Source organism: Mastomys coucha, unplaced genomic scaffold (assembly GCF_008632895.1).
Source record: "Mastomys coucha isolate ucsf_1 unplaced genomic scaffold, UCSF_Mcou_1 pScaffold22, whole genome shotgun sequence".
Classification (NCBI taxonomy): Eukaryota; Metazoa; Chordata; class Mammalia; order Rodentia; family Muridae; genus Mastomys; species Mastomys coucha.
In genome coordinates, this window is record NW_022196905.1 from 18,834,363 (window position 1) to 18,854,406 (window position 20,044).

Sequence of the window (20,044 nt, forward strand, 5' to 3'; positions counted from 1 at the left end):
GTTCAACACAGCCCTACTAGGCCACTTATTCAGTCAAACACGAGGCTCCCAGAAAACACAAGCTTCTCCGTTGTTCACAGCACAGATTTTTTTTTTTTTTTTTTTTTTTTTGAAGAAGGATTGTGCCAGGATAGGTGGCAACAACAGACTTTTGCCAAGGACCAGCAAGCAACTGAGTTCTCCAGCCTCGTGGACAGAATTCTACTTTTCTCTGATCCCCTTGAGAAGTGACAAAGGGCTCGCCACAAACAAACATCCTTGTGCCAGACATTTACTGCAGTGCTGGGGGCTTTGCTTAAGAATTTTACCTTCTAAGCAAATGCTTGTTATTTCTGCAGCACTTCACAGCTTATCTCTCCCCTGAATAGCTCTGTGGGTCAGGAATTGCTGCCCTGTTTTATGGGTAAGGAAGCTAGAGCTTAAGGCTTAATCCAGAAATACGTGGTGGTATGCACCTACAGTCTCAACTACTCAGGAAGTTGAGATAAGAGATTTACTTCAGGCCTGGAGTTTGAGACCAGCTTGTGCAACAAACAAGATTCCTTCAGAAAGACAGATAGAGTGATAGGTAGAAAGGGCTGAGAGCAGAAGGGGGAGGGATATTTTTCTCTTGTGAAAGGGTTCAGAGTGATCCTTATCAGGCCTGGTAGACTGATGTCTTAAAGTGCCGGGCTGAGTCAAGGGTAAGAGTCCTGGACTTTGTTCATACCATCTAAGAGCAGATACAGGAAGCAGCTTGTATCTGACACTCCCAGGCACAGAGATGTGCTCAGGGAACCGAGGGGGATCATTCATCATGGGCCCAGAAGAAGCTGAAGAAAGGGGTTGTGTTTTGGTGAAGAGGGGCCAAATTAGGCAGTCATTCTGCTTCAACTTTCACTCAAACAGTTATTGACTGTGTTTTCTCTCTGAACACTACAAAAGGCCCTGAATTTTAGCCCAGAAAGTACAGCCTAAAGGCAAAAGGTCACTAGCTAGACACAACATCTCCATCCAGCATTTCTCTGCCCAGCTGCCTTCACGGAGGGGTTCTGTGGGGCGTGCTGGGGGGTTGGGGAGGGGGCGGGTCCCTCTGAGTGTTTGCAGAAGGCTTTAGGGGGAGATGGCGCCTTTTAAGGTGGTGGCAGGGAGTCAGTCACTCAGAGGATGAAATCCGAGAACTTTTTCAATGATATTTCACACAGTCCCGAACATCTATCTACTAAATAATAATTTAAAAAAGATCTCTTGCTAGCCCTCCTATCCTTGTAGTATTGTGTTCTGCCCTGTCAAAACAAAGCAAAACCAAAGGCAGGCAGGCAGGCAGGAGCTCTGTAAATACAAAAGCTCCATCTGGCCAACCCGCAGACGCTGCAAAACGGGACGCAAATCAACAGTCCCAAGTTAATTTTTTACAGGTATGTTTTAAGATTTAACTAAAACAAGAAACATATATATATTTATGCTCCCTGATTTTTTTTTTTAATTGTTTGGTTGGTTCGGAGGTGTTTTTGTTTGTTTTGCTTTGCTTTGCTTTGCTCTGTCTTCTGTTTCGTAATCTTTAAAATAGAATTGCCTCTCTTGTCTAATGAGATTTCGCCAACAGTTTGCCCATAACGTAACATAAATACTTGGTTGACTTCTTTAAATATTAAAATGGACAAGATAATGGAGGTTTCTGAAACTGGCAATCACTATAGCATAGTAAATAGTTTCTTAATGAGTTCATTATTTTGTTCACAAGCTTTTGCTGTTCATTTGATATCTGGACTCCTTCATATGGAGCTCCACGTCCTTTTACTATCAGAGCTGCAGAGAGGATCGACAAAGCCAGATATCAGTCGTTATTCTGTCTGGTTAGATAGAGGATCTCAGGAAAGATGACTAAGAGAAAATAGCTCAGTGTAGCTCAGTGATTGCTCCTCGCTTAACACATTCAAGGTCCTGGATTCATTCCCCGGCACCACAGCCGAGGAAGAAAATAAATAAGGCACACACTGGTCAGTTGTTGCTGCCGATGGAAGGGTTTGGCTGCAGGAACTTTGGGATTGTACAGTAAGAGGAACATGATCAAGAATGTCCACAACCGCACATACAAAAACTTCTTTTTATCCAAACCTGATTTAAAAGTAAATAGAAACCCCCCAAACTCATACACTAGGCCCTTAAAATATTCAACTTTGGCTGTTCTGAAGTCAGTTGGGGGGAGATGTCAATTAAATCACAAATGTAGTTTACAGGGAACAGCAAATGTTGTTTATGTTATCAAGTTAGTTTCAGAAAACCAGGTGAGGAGCCCAGAAAAAGCATAGGATAACCCCACAAGCTTAGATTTTTGAATTCGAGGTTAATAAATTCTAGGTGATGTCTGTTGTGTGGTATGATTTTTGCAGCAGTCCTTGGCCTGATCTGCCTGCCTGAGTACTCTTCCACTGTAAAACCCCTTCAGTAAAACCCAGTGATGTTAAACAAAATAGTAGAATGGCCCAGCTTGAGTGTATTCCACATATGTGTGTGTGTTAGAATGTTAGAAAATGTCATTTATCATGTTAAAGAAACAGTTATCCTCTTGCTCTCTTCTCGCTGGCTCCCCCTCATGCCCTTCCCCCCTCCCCCACGCGCTCATGGCCGGCCTCTGCTCCTCTCTCTGTCTCTCTCTCTGTCTCTCTGTTTCTCTCTGTCTCTCTGTCTCTCTGCCTTTCTCTGTCTACTACCCCCTCAACTCTTCTCCCCATGCCCTGAATAAACTGTATTCTACACACACACACACACACACACACACACACACACACACACACACACAAGAAAAAAGAAAAAAAGAAAAAAGAAAAGAAACAGAGTTATCACATTAGGTTCAGAAAAGGCATTAGAATAAAATACCCCTGCTGGATAAAACCAAAGGCATGTGCTGCGCTCTATGCCTGGCCCTAAGTTTGAATATTTTTAAAAGACTTTTTATTATTTATTTATTTATTTATTTATTCATTTATTATTTAATGTGCATCTGTGCCACTTGGATGCAGTGTCCAATACAAAGCCTCTTAGTAAAAAGTAGCCAGCCCCACCAATGAGCAGAAATACAAATGAGCTTGCAGTGATGGGCTGCTGATGTCGCTTACTTAGAATGAACAAGGCCCTGGATGTGATCTCCAGCAACAGAAAAACAAAAAAATACAGCTAAAATCAACACACAGAAAGCCACACTGAAACGGTTTCCAGCTTTGTTGGAAATCAAAGGCAAATGCAAACACAAATGCAATATCAAATACAAAATGTGAAGCGACAGAAGCCAGCACAGTGTAGAGACCAGGATGATGCTATCTGTCCAGCAAGGTGTGTACTCTGAGCTTTTAGGATTAGAGCTAGGGCCCTGGCAGCTCTAACAAGCTAGGCTTGCTCACCTACCCTCCATATGCCAATTAGGAGACATAAGAATGATAAACAACAACAACAAAAGTTTCCTCAGCGTGGCCACATTGAGAAGAGAAACAAAGAGGCCCTGTGTTCTTCCACCCACATTTTCTGGGTCCTGACATGGAAATCAGGTTTAAATAAAGAGCAAGGGATATGCATAAGTAAGCAGTCCTGGTCAATGTGTGGTCTAGCCCATCACTGCCCCGGCTTCACTGTCTCCTACAAAAGTGGTCTGACAAGTCCTCCGAACTGGGTAAAACCTGTTTCTGGGAGACAAGTTACCCGCTGGCTGGCCCTGCCTTCCAGCCTTTTCTTTTCCCAGCTTGACATTCCTGGGGAAATTCCAATCGGTGTTCTTAAAAGTCTGATAGCCAAACAGACATCTGTTTAATATATCTCTATTCCCGCTGAAGTTTGCAAACCTTATCTTTTGTTCTCTCAAATCAGGGTGAAGAGGAGAACTGACTTAACCGGAGCCTTTAATATGGACCCTGTTTATCTGAAGCACAGTCACCAGGACTCAGGTGAGCAGACATGCCCGCCAGTGCAGTCTGATTAGGGTTTTCTTCAGGGCTTCGTTGGAATGCTGAAGAAGCCCATAGCACCTTCCTCAGGACTAGAGAGGCTCTGTGCTCTCCTGACTTACTCTCAAAACTTCCGTGCTGAGTTGGGGGCAGGGGTTGGACTTCTCTGGCAGAGGCTCTCCTCTTCCCCCCAGTCATCAAGCGCATGAGTGACATGTGGGAGTAAGGACAGGAGGACTGTAGCCATCAGCCCCAGTACATGTACACGCATGTCTTCCAAGACAGAAAACACTTACAATATCGACTGTGCTGACGACTTTCCTAAAAAATTATGTCCACACCATCCATCAATACCATAAAGAAAGCAAAATAATAATAATAATAATAATAATAATAATAATAAATAATAAATAATAATAATAAAGTAAAGGAGGAAACCCGGGTAGGGAAAGAAAATGAAGAGAAAATATGAAGAAAATATAGGTAGGGCTGCTGGATCAATGCATATTTCTTCATTTGCTGGGAGATCTGTGTTCTGTGCCTGGAGCTGATTACCTGAGAGTTAAGGAGGCTCAGTGTCTGCACAGACTGCCTACGAGGAGGACAAGTAGGCAGTGAGAGAGAAGTAGTGTGTGGGGGGAGGGGGAGGGGGCACACAGACTCCTTTCAGAAGCCTGTAGCAGGAAGCCCACAGTAACTGGGGTGGCCTCTAATTAAGCCATGTGCTTCCCAGAGACCATGGCAGAAAGCAGACACAATGAGGTGTTTGAGCCACGGTGACGGTATAAGTCAGCCAGGCGGCCTCACCCGCCGGTTACTACAGTGAGAGGCCTTGTGCTTCTAGAAGCTAAAGTAAAGATGGGGCAGCACCATAGATGTGAACCTTTGTTGAAAGAAGCACATCGTGGTGGGAGCATGTAGCAAAACAAGTGCTCACATTAGGACATTTCATACGTCAGAGGGGAGAAAGGGGAAGAGAAAAACTGGTGGGCTCTCTCTCATAATCCATTTTTAATGCTCATCTCCCAGGACCTAAGACCGTCCTAACGGGCCCTACCTCTTAAGGACCCAAGCACCTTCCAATAGCACCACAGCAGATCTCCTCCTCCTCTTCGTTTTCTTTTCTTTCTCTCCCTCCCTCTCTCTCTCTTTCTTTTTTTAGCCAGGGTTCAGAGTTTCTCTGGCTGTCCTGGAACTCAATTTATAAACTACTCTGGCCTCAAACTCAGAGATCTGCCTGCCTTTGTCTCCTGGAGTGCTGGCATTAAAGGCATGTGCCACCACCTCCTGACTATAAACCACTTCTTTACAGTCACTCTCTACTAAAATTAGAGCAGTGGCTTAAGGTACTGGCAGAACTCTCCCTGTTACAGGGAGATGCAGGGACATTCTGCCACTGTCTCCTCATTGAATCTTGGTCTACAACGCAGCTGAATTCTTTAAAAAACACAAAGTACCACGTTCTATGTGCCTATTATCCTTCTTCGAGGGCCACAGCCTCCAATATAAAATCATGAGTGTAGGCTGGGGTCTGAAGGGTACCAAGAGAACAGAAACCCACATTTCCCTGACAAGTATTTCTATTCAACTGTGTAGCCAAGGATTATGGCCTCATACTTGCAATGGTCTTGCCTCCAGCTCCCTAGTGTTAGGACTACAGAAATGTGCCACCACACCCAGTTTATGATCCTGGGGATCAAATCCAGGTTTTCATGCATGCTGGGCAACCATTCTACCAACTGAGCCTGTATCTCCAGCCTGAGATTTTTATATAACAGAAAATGCTGACTTCTGCTGCCAAAAGAGGGAAATCATTGCTCTCATTAAGTGGGCTTTTCAGATATAATCTGTGTTAATAAAGATCTATTTTGCAAAGTGGAAAAAGAGTCAATGTTAAACTAGATTTCCTAATTCAACATTCCAAATGCAAATATTTCTGTATTAATTACTTTTCTGTTGCTACAATAAAATATCATGAACAAAAGCAACTGAGAAAAGTATTTGTTTTGGCTTACAGTTCCAGAGGGATAGTGTCTACTGTGGTGGGAAAAGCCTGACCACAGGTTAGGCTAGACAGGAACAGGTCACAGCCTCATCCACATACAGGAAGCAGAGAGAATGAGAAGAGGAAGAAGGGCAAGGCTATAAAAAGCCCACCCCCAGTGATGAAGTATCTCCAGCCAGGCTCTGCCTCACAAAGGTTCTATAACCTCCTTAAACAATACCACAAACTGGGGACCAAATGTTCAAATCTGTGAGCCTATGGGAGACATTTGTCATTTAAACCACAATTGTCAATATATTGTATTTCTCAGTTTTAAGCATTGCCTGATTTTATTGCTTTAAGGTCCCATTTACAAGCTGCCTACACCAAAATAAATCACAAAGGGTTAAAGATGTAGTAGGCACAGGAGACATAATAAGCAGTCCACGGCGTGTAAACAGCTGTAATCATAGGAACTTGCTGGTTTAGGGGAGGAGCTGGCACTGTTTCTGCCAGCTCTAAGTGATTGTACAGGAGCTCAGGTGTTGAGGCCGCTCTCCACTCAACTCCAGTGAAACAGGCTCACAATGAAGCAGATTTCCACCTGTGCTCTCCTCTCGCTCTAGAAGCCACTGTGTCTAAATCCTTCTCCTTAAAGCGGTCAGTTGTACCTTCCTTCCACTGTGTTTCCTGCAAGGAAGAAATGCTTTACAATTCTATTCATGGCAGCCGCTAGCTAACCCACAGCGGGGAAGATGACACTTGAAAGATGGCTCATCTGGCAGAACTACCTTTTCAATTTCCTTTAGTTCCACACAACTTGATTAAAATAGCTGAATGTGACTAACGGTACTGTATCAGATGGCTCAGGCACATGCGTTCCGAGGCGGCGACGTCAAACATTAATTTTCACTTATGAGTCATGTAGTTATGGCCAGGTACCTGGGGCCTTTGTGAGTCACTATCAGGTTATTTTTTGACACCATGCCACTGCCATCAAGTTTGTTTATGAGCTCCGTTGCTGACAAGGAGGCTCCAGAGGAAAGGTCAGAGTGTGGGATGGGAGTTGAAGACCCTGTCTCTGAGTCACTCAAAGGATAGGCTGAGACGGGTAGTGATGCACATCCCCAACATGGCTACTTTATCCTAGTTGAGAAAAGACCTAGACTTTCCTGAGGCCCAGTGGAAGTCAAGTAATTACTTCAGAAGTCCTGAATAGAGAACGTGAACCTTCCCGTGCAGTGCATAGTGTGTATATTAGGTTGTTCCAGCGGAAGCTGCCATGCTGCAGTTGCTATTGCCTAGAAAGCAGGGACTTGTGCAAGCTGCAGCATGCTTTGCTTGGCCTGCGTCTATGGGAGAGATTTCCAAGGTGCCTGCCTCCCTATTGTGCCCAGCAGGGCTGCAGCCAACCTTTGTATTTTCCTTAGTCTGTGTCCAGAACACTCTAGAAACTGTGGTTTGTGACTGACTCCTCAGAGGCTTTCTTCCTCATGCGGTCCTGGGATCTAGGGCTGTAAGCACCAGCGAACATCAGAGTGCTAAACAACCTTTTCAAAACCCATGTGGGGGGCACTGAGTTCAGGATAAGGAATCTGACTCAGAGTGTATTCATAGAGCAGCTGCTCTGTGCCAGATGCCAGCCAACATCCTTGAACATAGAGATGAAAACCACCCCCAACCCCCTTATTATTTGAATCATTCTTTGTATCACCAGCTCCATTAATAATTCAGTCTTCCGAATGTGTCCTGGGCATCCTGCTTTCAGGGACTCCCCTTTGAATCAGTTACCTTGAATGAGCCACAGAGAACACATAGGCCTAGCCAGTCCTTGGATAGTTTCATGTCGACCACAGAAGTCATCATTTATAACTGAAGCCTGGAAGAAGAAAAGCTACCTTTTCTTCTAATTGCCTCTCCCTAATGGCCGCTTTTTGTCTTTCTCTTTTCTCCAGGACTCATCACTGACTACAGGGTAAGTGAGTGGTCTTGCCCATTGTAATCCAAACTCTGAAGTGCCAAGGGCTCCCTACTGTGCTTCTGCCCTCTCCCCCTCCCACGTTCCTGAGCAGGAGGACACAAGAGGTACCTTCTAAATGTGTTCTGACAGACATATTAGGTGGCTTTTCGGTAGGCAGCTCTGTCACGTCCATCAGGGGTCTGTCTCCTCAGCCCACGTGGCCCTTTTTTCTGCCTTCTGCCTTGCTTGGGGCAGCGTCCTGGGGAGTGCTAGGGCAGAGTTAGAGAAGAGCCGGCCTCTTGGGTAGGAGAGTGTAGTCTTGGCACACTTTCCTCTACTCACTTTACTTCTTTCTCCATTTTTTTTTTTTTTATTCACCACAAATGTTTTCTGGATTTTAAAAACACCAGGTTGTCCCAGCTTTGCTCTGGAAAGGAATTTGGAACCGCAAGTAATGCTGGGAGGTTTCTTCCAAGAATAGAAGCCAAGCCAGGCCGGGAACACGAAGGGGCCCACTGCATCTGCTGCCTCTCTCGGAACATGAAGGGGCCCACTTCATCTGCTGCCTCTCTGACTTAAAAAAAAAAAAAATGACCTGGCTTTTTTGCTGGGTGGGGAGGCGGGTGTGCATGGTGAGCACAGGACACTATCAAAGCATCTTGTCCAAAGTAGTGTGTCTAAATTCTTGGGGCAGTATGTCAGTCACTGATAATAAGGGGTAGCAGGATTACCTCTCCTAGACACAGAGTACCCTTCCTCCTTCTGATGACAGCTGCAGGCTGGCAGGTGCAGGATACCAGGGAGGCTTCATGCTATCTTCCCCCAGGCCAGAGTTCCATGGACGCTTGTACTATGGGAAAAAGAAAAAGCCAGGACTTGTGCAACTATGGTATGCCAGGAGAACACTCCATTTTCTCCTTTAGCTTTGTACACGCCATCCCTATTTAGGATCCAAGTTACCTTTTAGAAAGCACAATTTAAGGGATAATATGAGAATAATATTAAAAGTAGTTTGAGGATAAGATCACTTAAAATCTTGTTATCCTGACGTTGCTGTGGGCTTTGGATTTGTATTACTTTTGTGGGGGTACTAATGCCAGACTTTTGAGAGAAAAAGCTCCCAATCTACGTTAAATAGAGCTTGGCAAGTCTGTAAGCAATTGTCAGCAGAACCTCCATTATTTTAAGTGGGCTTGGCATGAGGTCAGATGTCCCCTTCCCCACAATGGTACTTAAACTGTTCAGAAGCGAGGTGGAAAGAGAGAGAGAGAGAGAGAGAGAGAGAGAGAGAGAGAGAGAGAGAGAGAGAGAGAGAGAGAGAGAGAGAGAGAAAGGGAGGAAGAAAAAAAACAAAGAAAAGAAAAAGGAAACCTGCAAAATTTTCACATCCTATGGCCTGATTGTCTCATTTTGATTTTATACACTTGGTAAAATTGTAGGCCTGCTGCATAATAAATAATTCAAGAAAGCCAGAAGCCTTCATAAAGAAACAGTTTAATAATAAGGAATTAAACTAGGGAGTAAAGTAAGATGGTGCACACCTTTAATCCCAGTACTCAGGAGGCAGGGGCGGGAGGAAACTCCTAGCCTACCAACCTAGCTTACCAAGTGAGCCCATGCCAGCTGGGGCTACACAATGAGACTGTGTCTTAAACAAAAAGGAATTATACCATAGGCATACATGTAAAGGGAAAACATCGTATATATACATTTGGTGTTGTCTCAAATTTCATGTAGCTCACTTCCTGATTCAGGGAGGAACGACTGTTATTTAAAAATAAACTTTATTTTCCTAGAAGCAGCACTGAGCTCATTCTTAATTGTATCTAAGGCTAATTCTTAGGCGTATCTCTGATGGCAGGCAGTGGTGGAGTTTAGGGTGCTTTTCCCAACTGTAGAACACCACCCAGAAGGGAGACAGCTTTTTCTCTGGAGCCAAGGGACTAGATAAGAAGTAAAGAGCTCCCCTCCCCCAGCAAGCCCTTTGTAAGCTCAAGTAAAAGAATTTCAAAGAAAGCCAGGAAGTAGTGCAAGGCCATCCTCCGACAGGCCTGTGTCTCATGCCTGGCCTTTCCTACGTGCTTTTATTGCATTTCCAACCATCATCCATCACCATCAAGAAGAATGTGAGGAGCCAGTGTGAACAGCCTGTCAGCTGACCGTCTGGAAAAGCTAGGAGAAGCAGAGGCAGGCTTCTTTGGTAAAAGGGTATTAGGGGTCACTCCCCAGAGGTCAGTGAGACAAAGGCTCTGATACTGTTTCAGAGTGCAGTTTCAGTGCATCCAGGCAGAGAAAGGCAGACACACAAGGAGTTCAGCACCCTTTCTCTCTGCCTGGATGACCTCTTGCCCCCCACGGAAGCTGCCTAGGGCAGGACCACATCTTTCCTAGTTCTTCCTGGAGTGCCTCCTCTGGGGTGTACTCAGCAGACATCTGTGCATTGAAAATAGTAAAAAAAAGTTCAGTGCCTCTCGTTCAGTGTTTCTCCTGTCCCCATGTCCCCAGGATGTGAAGACAGCTTCTCCCTCTCCTCTCTCCCCAGCTCACACATCAAGTTGTACGCCATCCTGGCTGGGAAACGGGCATTCTATAGGAAACCGGCTGCTTCCAGAAGAAACCGACCAACTGAGAAGCTGAAAAGGAGCCTGGCTGTTTACTGGCTTCTCACTGACGAGTTCTTTATATTTTGTTTCAGCACTGGCAGATCCCACTGGGGCGAAGATTTCGCTCTTTGAAAATGTGGTTTGTTTTTAGAATGTACGGAGTCAAGGGGCTGCAGGCTCACATCCGAAAGGTGACTGCCTTCTTTGTTTATCTGAGTAATGTTCTGTCGGTCGGTCGTAGGAAACTCAGAAACGAATTCAGGTGTCTGTGTAAACACACACCATCATGCGTTACCTAACAACAGGGATAAGCTCTAAAAAGTACATCATGAGGCCCTTTCATAAACATGAGGACAACAAAATTTTCATATACAAGCTGAGATAGACAGTTTCCTACAAGGGACAGGCCTTTGGGGACAGAGGAATGGACGTGATAAGTTATTCTCCACCGGTGAAACGAGTCAATTCAAACCAGGTTTGAATAAAGGCAGGTTTCTTGGGAAGCAGCTCTGGGGCGGGTTCACTAGTCCCAAGGAACGAGGCGCCACGAGGAGGGAGACAGAGGGGAGGGGGAAGAGAAAGAGAGAAAGAGCATGCGCGTGCAGGGAGCGAGAGAATGCAGAGAGGGGGAGAAAAGGGGGAGCGAGAGGCCAAAATGTCTGGATTACATAGGAAAGAGCTTCTGGGGGAGGGGAAGCCCAGCCCCTGAGCTGGAAAGTTCAGGCTGGAAAGAGAGTGAGGACAGCCATGATCTGCTGTTGTCTGGAAGAGCGGTTTTTTAAGCACAGTGTTGGAATCAGGCTGTAGTTTGGGTCTTTACGATTAGGGCACTCACAAACTGGTCCTATGTATCTTCTAAGACACTTTTATTAGAATATAAGTTATCAGCTCTAGGAAGTTAATTACAAGCAGTGTGTAAATTTAATATTTTCCACATATCCATCCAGCAGCAGTTTTGACTGAGCAATACTTAATAGTGAGAACATAATGTTTTTCTTCCCCACTACCACCAAACAAAATGCAACAAGACAAGCAAGCAAGCAAACAAACAACAACAAAAAACAAAACCTCCCAAACTAAGAAAATCTTTGAGTTGGTTGAGAATGATACCGTCTAGTCCTTTTGTCTCAAGGAGGCTTCCTGGGCAGTATGGAACTTCTGTTCCAACAAGCCATTCAGGTCACTATGCTGTGCATTAAACTACCTTGAGGAACCATTGATTGTTCTAAGCCCTACTACCCTACTTTTTTTTTTTTTTCCAACAGTTAAGGCCTGAATATGAGCCAGGACTTGTCTGCCCATTTAGTCAGATGCAGAGGGCCCAGTGACTTCAGCTGAGTCCTTTCTAAGCCACAACATCATCTTGATGAGGCAAGCATGCCTGTGGTTTCCAGCCTGTGGTGGTGACAGCTTTCCCCTTAAGTCCCACTGCATTACCAGATGTGCAGCCAAAGGCAGAGGCTGAACGTCTCAGGCCCCTCTTCTATGACAGGATGCAGAAAAGCATTTGTTCACAGAGTACCCATCACATGCTATAAACTGGCATCTGTCCAGATCATGAAACCGTTGTAAGGAAATGTATGCAAACATCGAGTACTGTGAGAAGCTACACAGGGGAAAGAACTAGAAACCTAGAGTGTGTGTAGATTTCTAGATAGTCCCTGATCCAATTGCAAAGGGGATAAAGAGGGTGAGTCAACTTGTGTGTAATAAGAAAGAAACCCCGAGTGGTTTATCAGTCAAAGGTGGTGATGACTCTCAGTTCAGGACAACTCACTGTGATTAGCTTGTGCCAAGTTAAAGACACACCACACCTCTTTCGGGAACGGCCCCAATCCAGCTTTCACAGGAGACTATAGGAACTGTCAAAGATGGTGTTCCTAGGCTCGAGCTAACTGAAGATCATTTTAGTCCTGAATCTTTGGTGCCCTCTGGTGGGAAGACTTGAGACAATTGCTTCTATGGCGTTTGTGTCCGAACAAGGTTTGTGTGCTTCAGCTCCTCTAAAGGATGGGCCTTGTGGAAGCTAGTGCTGGGTGCCAGGAGGTTCCAATTAGCTAAGTGTGCCCTTGGACAGTGATCGAATGTTCATATGTGCTTTTAATCAGTTTTTTAATTCTTTAAACATCTAGATATGAAATAAGTTGGTGTGTGTATTCAATGCGATCACAGAGGCCTTTTTTTCCTTTTAATTATTTTATTATTTTGGAGATAGGGTGTCAGTATGTGGATCAGGTTGACCTCAGACTCACAGAGTCTTCCAGGTGCTGTGATCACACGAGAGGGCTCAAAGCTCTTGAATGTGGCAGGTAAGGGTGATTCCTATCTGTAAGTTGGAATAAGGCTGGGATCACTACCCCCACTTACTGCAGAAGTGATACCCCAGTGTCCACATCAGCTGAGTCCAGGTATGACTAAGCCCTTCGTTATGACACTTGTTCTTGTTGGGCTTCAGTTTCCAATCTATAAATTAGTAAGGCTCTATCACAATATTTTAAGCTATCATGAGGAGGTCAAGGTGGCCTTTTTTTTCTTTTAGAATCTTCAACTACTTCTTTATAATGTTTATTATAAAATTATAAAAGAAAGGGGGTTCCCAGTACTTAGAAGGCAGAGACAGGCAGATTTCTAAGTTTGAGGCCAGCCTGGTCTACAGAGTGAGTTCCAGGACAACCAGGGCTACACAGAGAAACCCTGTCTCGAAAAACCAAAACCAAAACCAACCAACCAACCAACCAACCAAACAAACAAAAAAAAAAAAAAAAAAAAAAAAAAAAGAGAAAGAAAGAAAGAAAGAAGGAAAGAAAGAAAGAAGGGGTTAAAAACATAGATCCATGGACAGAAGAAAATGAGTCCTTTTTTTTCTTTTAAGAAACTTGAATCCGCCGGGCGGTGGTGATGCACACCTTTAATACCAGCACTTGGGAGGCAGAGGCAGGTAGATTTCTGAGTTCAAGGCCAGCCTGGTCTACAGAGTGAGTTCCAGGACAGCCAGGGCTACACAGAGAAACCCTGTCTCGAAAAACCAAAAAGAAAAAAAAAAAAGAAAAGAAACTGGAATTCTTGTGGTATAGGGCAGATGAGTTTCTTCTCAGCATATGTGGGAAATACTGGTGAGGATGGAGGACATTGCTCAGCACATGTGAATGACTAATAGATGTGCAGCCCTAGAAGGTACTGGGTGGTCAGGGTTAGGCTTAAGTTGTGATGAGAAAGACAGCAAGTTTCCCTTCCCTTTTTCCAGCACGTGGAGCTATCTCATGAGTTTGAGTCCCTGGTACGCCAGGACCCTCGCTTTGAAATTTGCACAGAAGTCATTCTTGGGTTGGTCTGCTTCCGGCTAAAGGTATGTTATGCCAATTTCAGCCATCTTTGTTTTTGTTGAACATGATAAAGTATTATTCATGAAATCCACACGCAAAGTTGTGTACCAGTTGCCAAGGGCTACAGAACATGACCTGTGGTGCTAAGCAGGCCGTGTTGGCTGGCTGACTGGCCCAGTAGACTCTCCTCCATGGACTTGCTGCCCAGTTTCCTCTGATGTGATTGGATGCTTTCCTCTTGACCCAATGCCAAGAGTCCATCTAATACCTCTGGAACTGTAATCCTCTGCTGAGTTGTCTGTGGCCTCAGTAACCAGGTCACCTGTGGACACACAGCATCAGCACATCTGGGAACCGGGTTGATAAACAAACCCCACTGTCCCAGTCATCTGGCTATATATACCTCTGCAAGATTCCTACACAGAGGGGGTACCTAGGCTCTGTGTTCTCTTTGTGAGGGAAGCCTGCCCGGATCGGCATGGGAGTAAGCTATCTTTGCAGAGACTTACACAACCATGTTACTCAAAAGGCCCTGCTCATCTCTGTCTTATAAACGAAACCAGATGCTCTGGCCATTACTAAGATGGCTTTTAATAGGCCAACCGTTTTTATGTTTTGTTTTCTTCCTCCTCGCCTTCCTCTCTTCCTTTTTACAGTACTGGGATGAAACTCAGAGCTTCACAGATGCAGGACAAGTCCACACTAAGCTACATCCCCAGAACCTACCTCCTTTTTCTCCCTTTTTAAAAACGAAGAAACATTGGCTCCCAGATGTTACCCAGGCTGACCTGAAACTTGCAGTCCTCCCAAGTAGCTGGGTCTGCATGCCACTACACTTGACTGGAAGCTTCTGAATCAGTTTAAAAGGTCTTTAGGAGACCTCCTTGCCCAAGCGTAGACAGCAATCACGAGAAGGAATAATCTGGGATACATCATTTTCACGGTGTTGCATCCCATGTACCATCTCCTTCCCTCACCTTGATTCTTAAAGCTTTGAGATGAGATCTAAGCCTGGGAGATTCTAGAAGGATCAAGCACAAGTGTTATGACGTGAGTGTTTCAGAGGAGCCTCATGCTTTCTGCAAATACAGAATGTAATGTTTAAGGAAGATGTATAGAATGACCAAAAATGTGGGCCATAGGTAGCTTGTGTGGGATGCCTCAAGTATCCATGTCCCTGGAGTGTGGTGGGAAGCGGCAGGGCTACCAACATTGGCGTTGGTATTGTGCTGACTTCTTTGTTCCCCAACTATTTGTTTTCATTGCTGTGGGATGCTGCTGAAAGATATTGTTGGCTTTGTCGAATGCTTATATTTTAATTTTAATAGTTTTATTGAGATGTAGTTCATGTTGGCCATTAGCTTGTCTGTTTGAGTGATTTCTGGTGTAGCTATAGGGTTGTGAGGCCATCACCACAATATAATTTTTGAACATGCTTGTCTTCTTTAAAGACCTCTATATAATACTGCCTTTGTGGCTGTCTGCTTCACTCTTGACATGATGTTGTTGTCAAGGCTAAGACTATTGGTGGATCTGTATAATTTAACATTATACCAAATGTGCTTTGCCTCGGATTCTGTTCCTTTTCACACGCCTGGTAGTGTGCACTGCCCTCACACACAGAACCCTCCACACTCTTTGGCTAAGAAATCTTTTCTTCTGTGAACCATTGTTATCTCCTTGCCATGATTATGCCTTTTTCTTTCTTTTTTTTTTTTCTTTCTTTTTTTTTTTTTTTTTTTTTTTTTTTTTTGAGACAGGGTTTCTCTGTGTAGCCCTGGCTGTCCTGGAACTTACTCTGTAGACCAGGCTGGCCTCAAACTCAGAAATCCACCTGCCTCTGCCTCCTAAGTGCTGAGATTAAAAGCGTGTGCCACCACTGGCCGGCTTGACTTTTTTTTTTTTTCTTAAGGAAGCATATTAGCCAAACACTATTCCTTAATTTTTTGCCTATGTACCTATACTGTATGATTTGTCCCCCTTTCTTGTCTTTTCCAATTTGATTTTGCAATCCTCTCCATCCTTGATGGGTTCAACAAGGATATACTGTGGCTGTTTACTTATTGAGACAGACTCTCATGTAGCCCAGGCTACTCTCAAACTGGCTATATAGCCTAGGACTATCTTGAATGGATTTTCTCATCTTCATCTCTCAGAAGGTGAGGTTACAGGTGTGTACCACTCTGCTGACTTAAAGTAACATTCACTATACAAAATTTGTTTTTTTGACACTGGGGATTAAAACTAGGGTCTCACAGGTGCTAGGCAACGGCTCTACCACAAGCTACACTTTCTGACCCTTGTGACCCATTATTAGACATAAAGTATAAAACCTTGCAATGGCATAGTTACTCCTTCCTCCCTGGCCAGACTCCTTTTATCTTACTTATCTTATTTTTGCCTTTAAGAAAATGTATTTTAGGGCTGGAGAGATGGCTCAGTGGTTAAGAGCACTGCTCTCCCAGAGGTTCTGAGTTCAATTCCCAGCAACCACATGGTGGCTCACAACCATCTGTAATGGGATCTGATGCTCTCTTCTGGAGTGTCTGAAGACAGACAGTGTATCCACATACATGAAATAAATAAATCTTAAAAAAAAAAAGAAAATGTATTTATTTATTTTATGTATGTGAGTACACTGTGGCTGTCTTTAGACATTCCAGAATTGGGCATTGGATCTCATTACAGATGGTTGTGAGCCACTATGTGGTTGCTCGGAATTGAACTCAGGACTTCTGGAAGAACAGTCAGTGCTCTTAACTGCCAAGCCATCTCTTTAGCCCTACTTCTGCCTTTTCATTATTGCATCTCTGATTAATTCTGTTTGCTTTCTGGTCCAGCTTCATGGAAATCCTTTCTAACATAAAGCAATTGAAAATAGCACACAATTTTTTCCTAAATAACTGGCATTTGTTTTCTGTGTTATATGAATTTCAAGTGTGTGCTCTCACACTGAGGTCATATGTGTGTATGTGTGTGTGTGTGTGTACATACATATGCATAATATATATGTACAATCATCCTCTTAGTACCAAAGTTCATGTCTCCATCTTCCTTGAATAGGACCTTATTGTCCAGTTACAGCATCTACACCAACAATATGAATAGTCTGTAGTTCCTCTCAGTATAAACAAAAGATTTTCTTAGATGACACACTCAGACCCAAAGCTAGAGACATGTGAATTTGTCCAAGGCCAAGAGCAGTTTTCAGTATCCAGCAAGTGTTCAGCTACCATGGTGCAAGCAAAGGTAACACTTTCCTTTCCATGCATCCTCCTACCTATCGACCCTTAAAATCCAGAATAAATGCTCCAGCCTTGCAAGGGTCTTATGATTAGGGAGTGACTCCTGAAACCAGCCCCTGGTCCACTGTGGTAGACTGAAAGGCTTAGCAACTTGGAAGCCATTTCGTGACAGTTACAGGAAGGAGTAAAGAAATAGGCCAAGAGCAGCTACCAGCCTGTCTACTTGGGGCCCAGCTGGAAAGTGATGGCTTGCTGTGTGTTGTTTGATAAGGTCCTCTTATCTCTGGTCAGTCATTGGGAGTGGAGGGCTCTGGCCTCTCTGTCTCCAGCTTGTTGACTATTCTCTTTCTAGAGAAGCTGTATAGAGATTATTCATAATCCCCTATTCCCGCACTTACAAATGCCCTTTTGAGATTCTTCTGGGAAACAGCTAGCCTTGCCTGGGGTGCTCCATTGTCTCTGTTGTTGAGACCTCCTGGGGTTCCAATGTATCTAAAGCTGCTCTGGTGTACCAGAGACAGGGTCACATAGTTTATCCTCATCTATTTGCTGACAGCGCCTCCAGGGACCTTCATCTTTCTTAAACAAACTTGGAGGATAAGAAGGTCAACTTCTGATAATACAGACCATGGAGAAACACTATCACAGGGAGAAGTTTTCTTATAAATTCTTTAAGCTCATGTTAGTCATTTCATCAAACTTTCTGCCATCTTACACATAAAAGAAAAGTAAAGATGGTTTCTTTGTTGCTTTCTGGTCCAGCTTCATGGAAATCCTTTCTAACATAAAGCAATTGAAAATAGCACACAATTTTTTCCTAAATAACTGGCATTTGTTTTCTGTGTTATATGAATTTCAAGTGTGTGCTCTCACACTGAGGTCATATGTGTGTATGTGTGTGTGTGTGTGTACATACATATGCATAATATATATGTACAATTACCGTCTCTAGGTGTTACCAGACTTTGTGTTATACAATGGATCTGCTTTCTAATTCCCCCAGGGCTCCAATGAGTTGAACGAAACTCTCTTACAAAGAATAAACAGCGCCAAAAAAATCCACTTGGTCCCGTGTTGTCTCCGAAACAAGTTTGTGCTACGCTTTGCTGTGTGCGCTCGCACTGTGCAGTCTGCCCACGTGCAGCTGGCCTGGGAGCACATCAGAGATCTAGCAAGCAGTGTGCTGAGGGCCGAGAAAGAGTGAAAGCAGAGCTGCTTCAGGTAAGCTAGCTGTGCCAGGAACATTCTGTCTTCCCCATGGAGGCGTCAGGATTCCAGCTCAGACCCAGCATGGCCACTTAGTGCTAAGGGTCTGTGCAGTGAGGAAGAGAGCTGTAGCATAGTCAGTCAGGAGAAGCAGAAAGAATGGTATGTGTTAGGATTCTGCACAGTGAATTTGTATTCATTTCTGGGCGAGTACATATAATAGTGTATAGATCTTGCTGTATACTTTCCCTTCAGATTTCCCCAAACAGCACTGACCAAAGCAACTATCCAAATAAGCGTTAGCTACATGAAAACAGTAAATGGGATTTTCATGTGACCCGTCAGGCAAGACCAAAACTGCAATGGTAAGGGAGGGCAGGCAGGTTTCCGTGTTGCTTATCAGAGAGGAAGAATCACAGCCAGAGTAATTTATAAAATTTATCATTAGTGATGTCAGATCGGTAACATAAACTTCAGTTAAAATGATTTATTGTATTGGGTCACTGCAGAAACAATGTATTCCTTCTCTGAAGTCAATGTAGAAGTACAGAAAATTGTAATTGTTATTATTTCATTTTGTTTCTGTGGTGTCAGGAAAGGAACAAGGATCTCTGCCTTCTAGGCAGGTGCACTATCAGTGGACTACACTGCCAGCTCTCTTTATTTTTAAGTTAGCCTCTAAGTTCATGCTATTTTTTTTCTCCTATAGAGATCAAAAGTTGAAAAGAAGTTTATCTGAAAACTGGAAAGAGAAAAATAACTACCCACTCCATCTTCGTGAAATCATGGTTATATGTGGCGTCATGTGTGTCTCCAAAACTAATCAGAACTCCCTGATTGACTTTTCGGTGACTTGTCAATGAAGAAATATTTTCTATATTATCCAGGGAGAAGTATTTTCTCTGTGGAAAGTGAATGTCAGTGCCTCTAGCTTCTGTTCTTTGTGTGGCTGTGATTTCTGTTGATAATAAGATGTCTTTGTGCTCATAAAGTCACTGAAAAGCTTATAGAAATATTTTCCAGGGCAGTCTTTGGTCTTACCTTCAGACTATGGCTGTTAACTCGTCCTCTGTGTGGCTAAATACTTAATAAACAGCCCATGTGCAATACTAACGGTACTGAGTGAGTATTTTGTTTTACATTGTATCAGACTCATTCTTGTGAACTTGACTAACCCTTTCAGACATTTTGTCATCATGTGTTTAATGAAAGCCTGGTATATGTTAGTCACTGTTCAGAATCATTAACAACACTCAAATTCTGCTTAGATTTTATGAGTTCAATTTCTAGGTATTTACTCAAATAATCTCTGACCTTTAGATGGAATCATTTTGATTTTAGAAAAATGGTTTTTTTTTTGTAGATTTATTTTTAAGTGTGTGTGTATGAATGTGTCTCTGTGTGTGTATGTATGTATGTGTGTGTGAGAGTGTGCGTGTTGCTCAAGGAGCCCAGAAGAGGCTATTATATCCTCTAGAGCTAGAGTTATTGGTAGTTATAACCTATCTAATTGTGGGTGCTAAAAACCCAAGTGGGTTTTCTACAAGAGCAGTGTGTACTCTTAGCTACTTAGCCATCTCCCAAGTCCCAAAATATGTGTATTCATGTCCTTTGGAGACTTTAGAATTGTCAATGGCATTCACATGAGGTCCTTGTGTTATTAGCAGGTGTGGTGGTTTATATTGAGTACCTACTTGACAAGACTCTAGAATCATGGAGGAGACATGCCTCCAAGGAATTTCTTCTTCTCCTCCTTCTCCTTCTCCTTCTCCTTCTCCTTCTCCTTCTCCTTCTCCTTCTCCTTCT

General features: G+C 43.7%; 1 protein-coding gene across 5 annotated transcripts in view; it reads left to right on the forward strand.

Moving 5' to 3' along the window:
- Positions 1-19,356, forward strand: part of Ddc (dopa decarboxylase) — an 87,501-nt gene extending 68,145 nt beyond the window's left edge. For 3 of the 5 annotated variants that reach the window (XM_031339011.1, XM_031339010.1, XM_031339009.1), the window contains 6 exons: positions 3,841-3,917; positions 7,857-7,876; positions 10,557-10,655; positions 13,709-13,810; positions 18,036-18,253; positions 18,948-19,356. In XM_031339011.1, coding sequence (XP_031194871.1) covers positions 3,841-3,917; positions 7,857-7,876; positions 10,557-10,655; positions 13,709-13,810; positions 18,036-18,236 — 499 coding nt within the window. In that variant the 3' untranslated portion in view covers positions 18,237-18,253; positions 18,948-19,356. The remainder of the gene's footprint in view (positions 1-3,840; positions 3,918-7,856; positions 7,877-10,556; positions 10,656-13,708; positions 13,811-18,035; positions 18,254-18,947) is intronic. The other 2 variants (XM_031339008.1, XM_031339007.1) reach the window with 2 other exon arrangements.
- Positions 19,357-20,044: the final 688 nt, after the last annotated feature.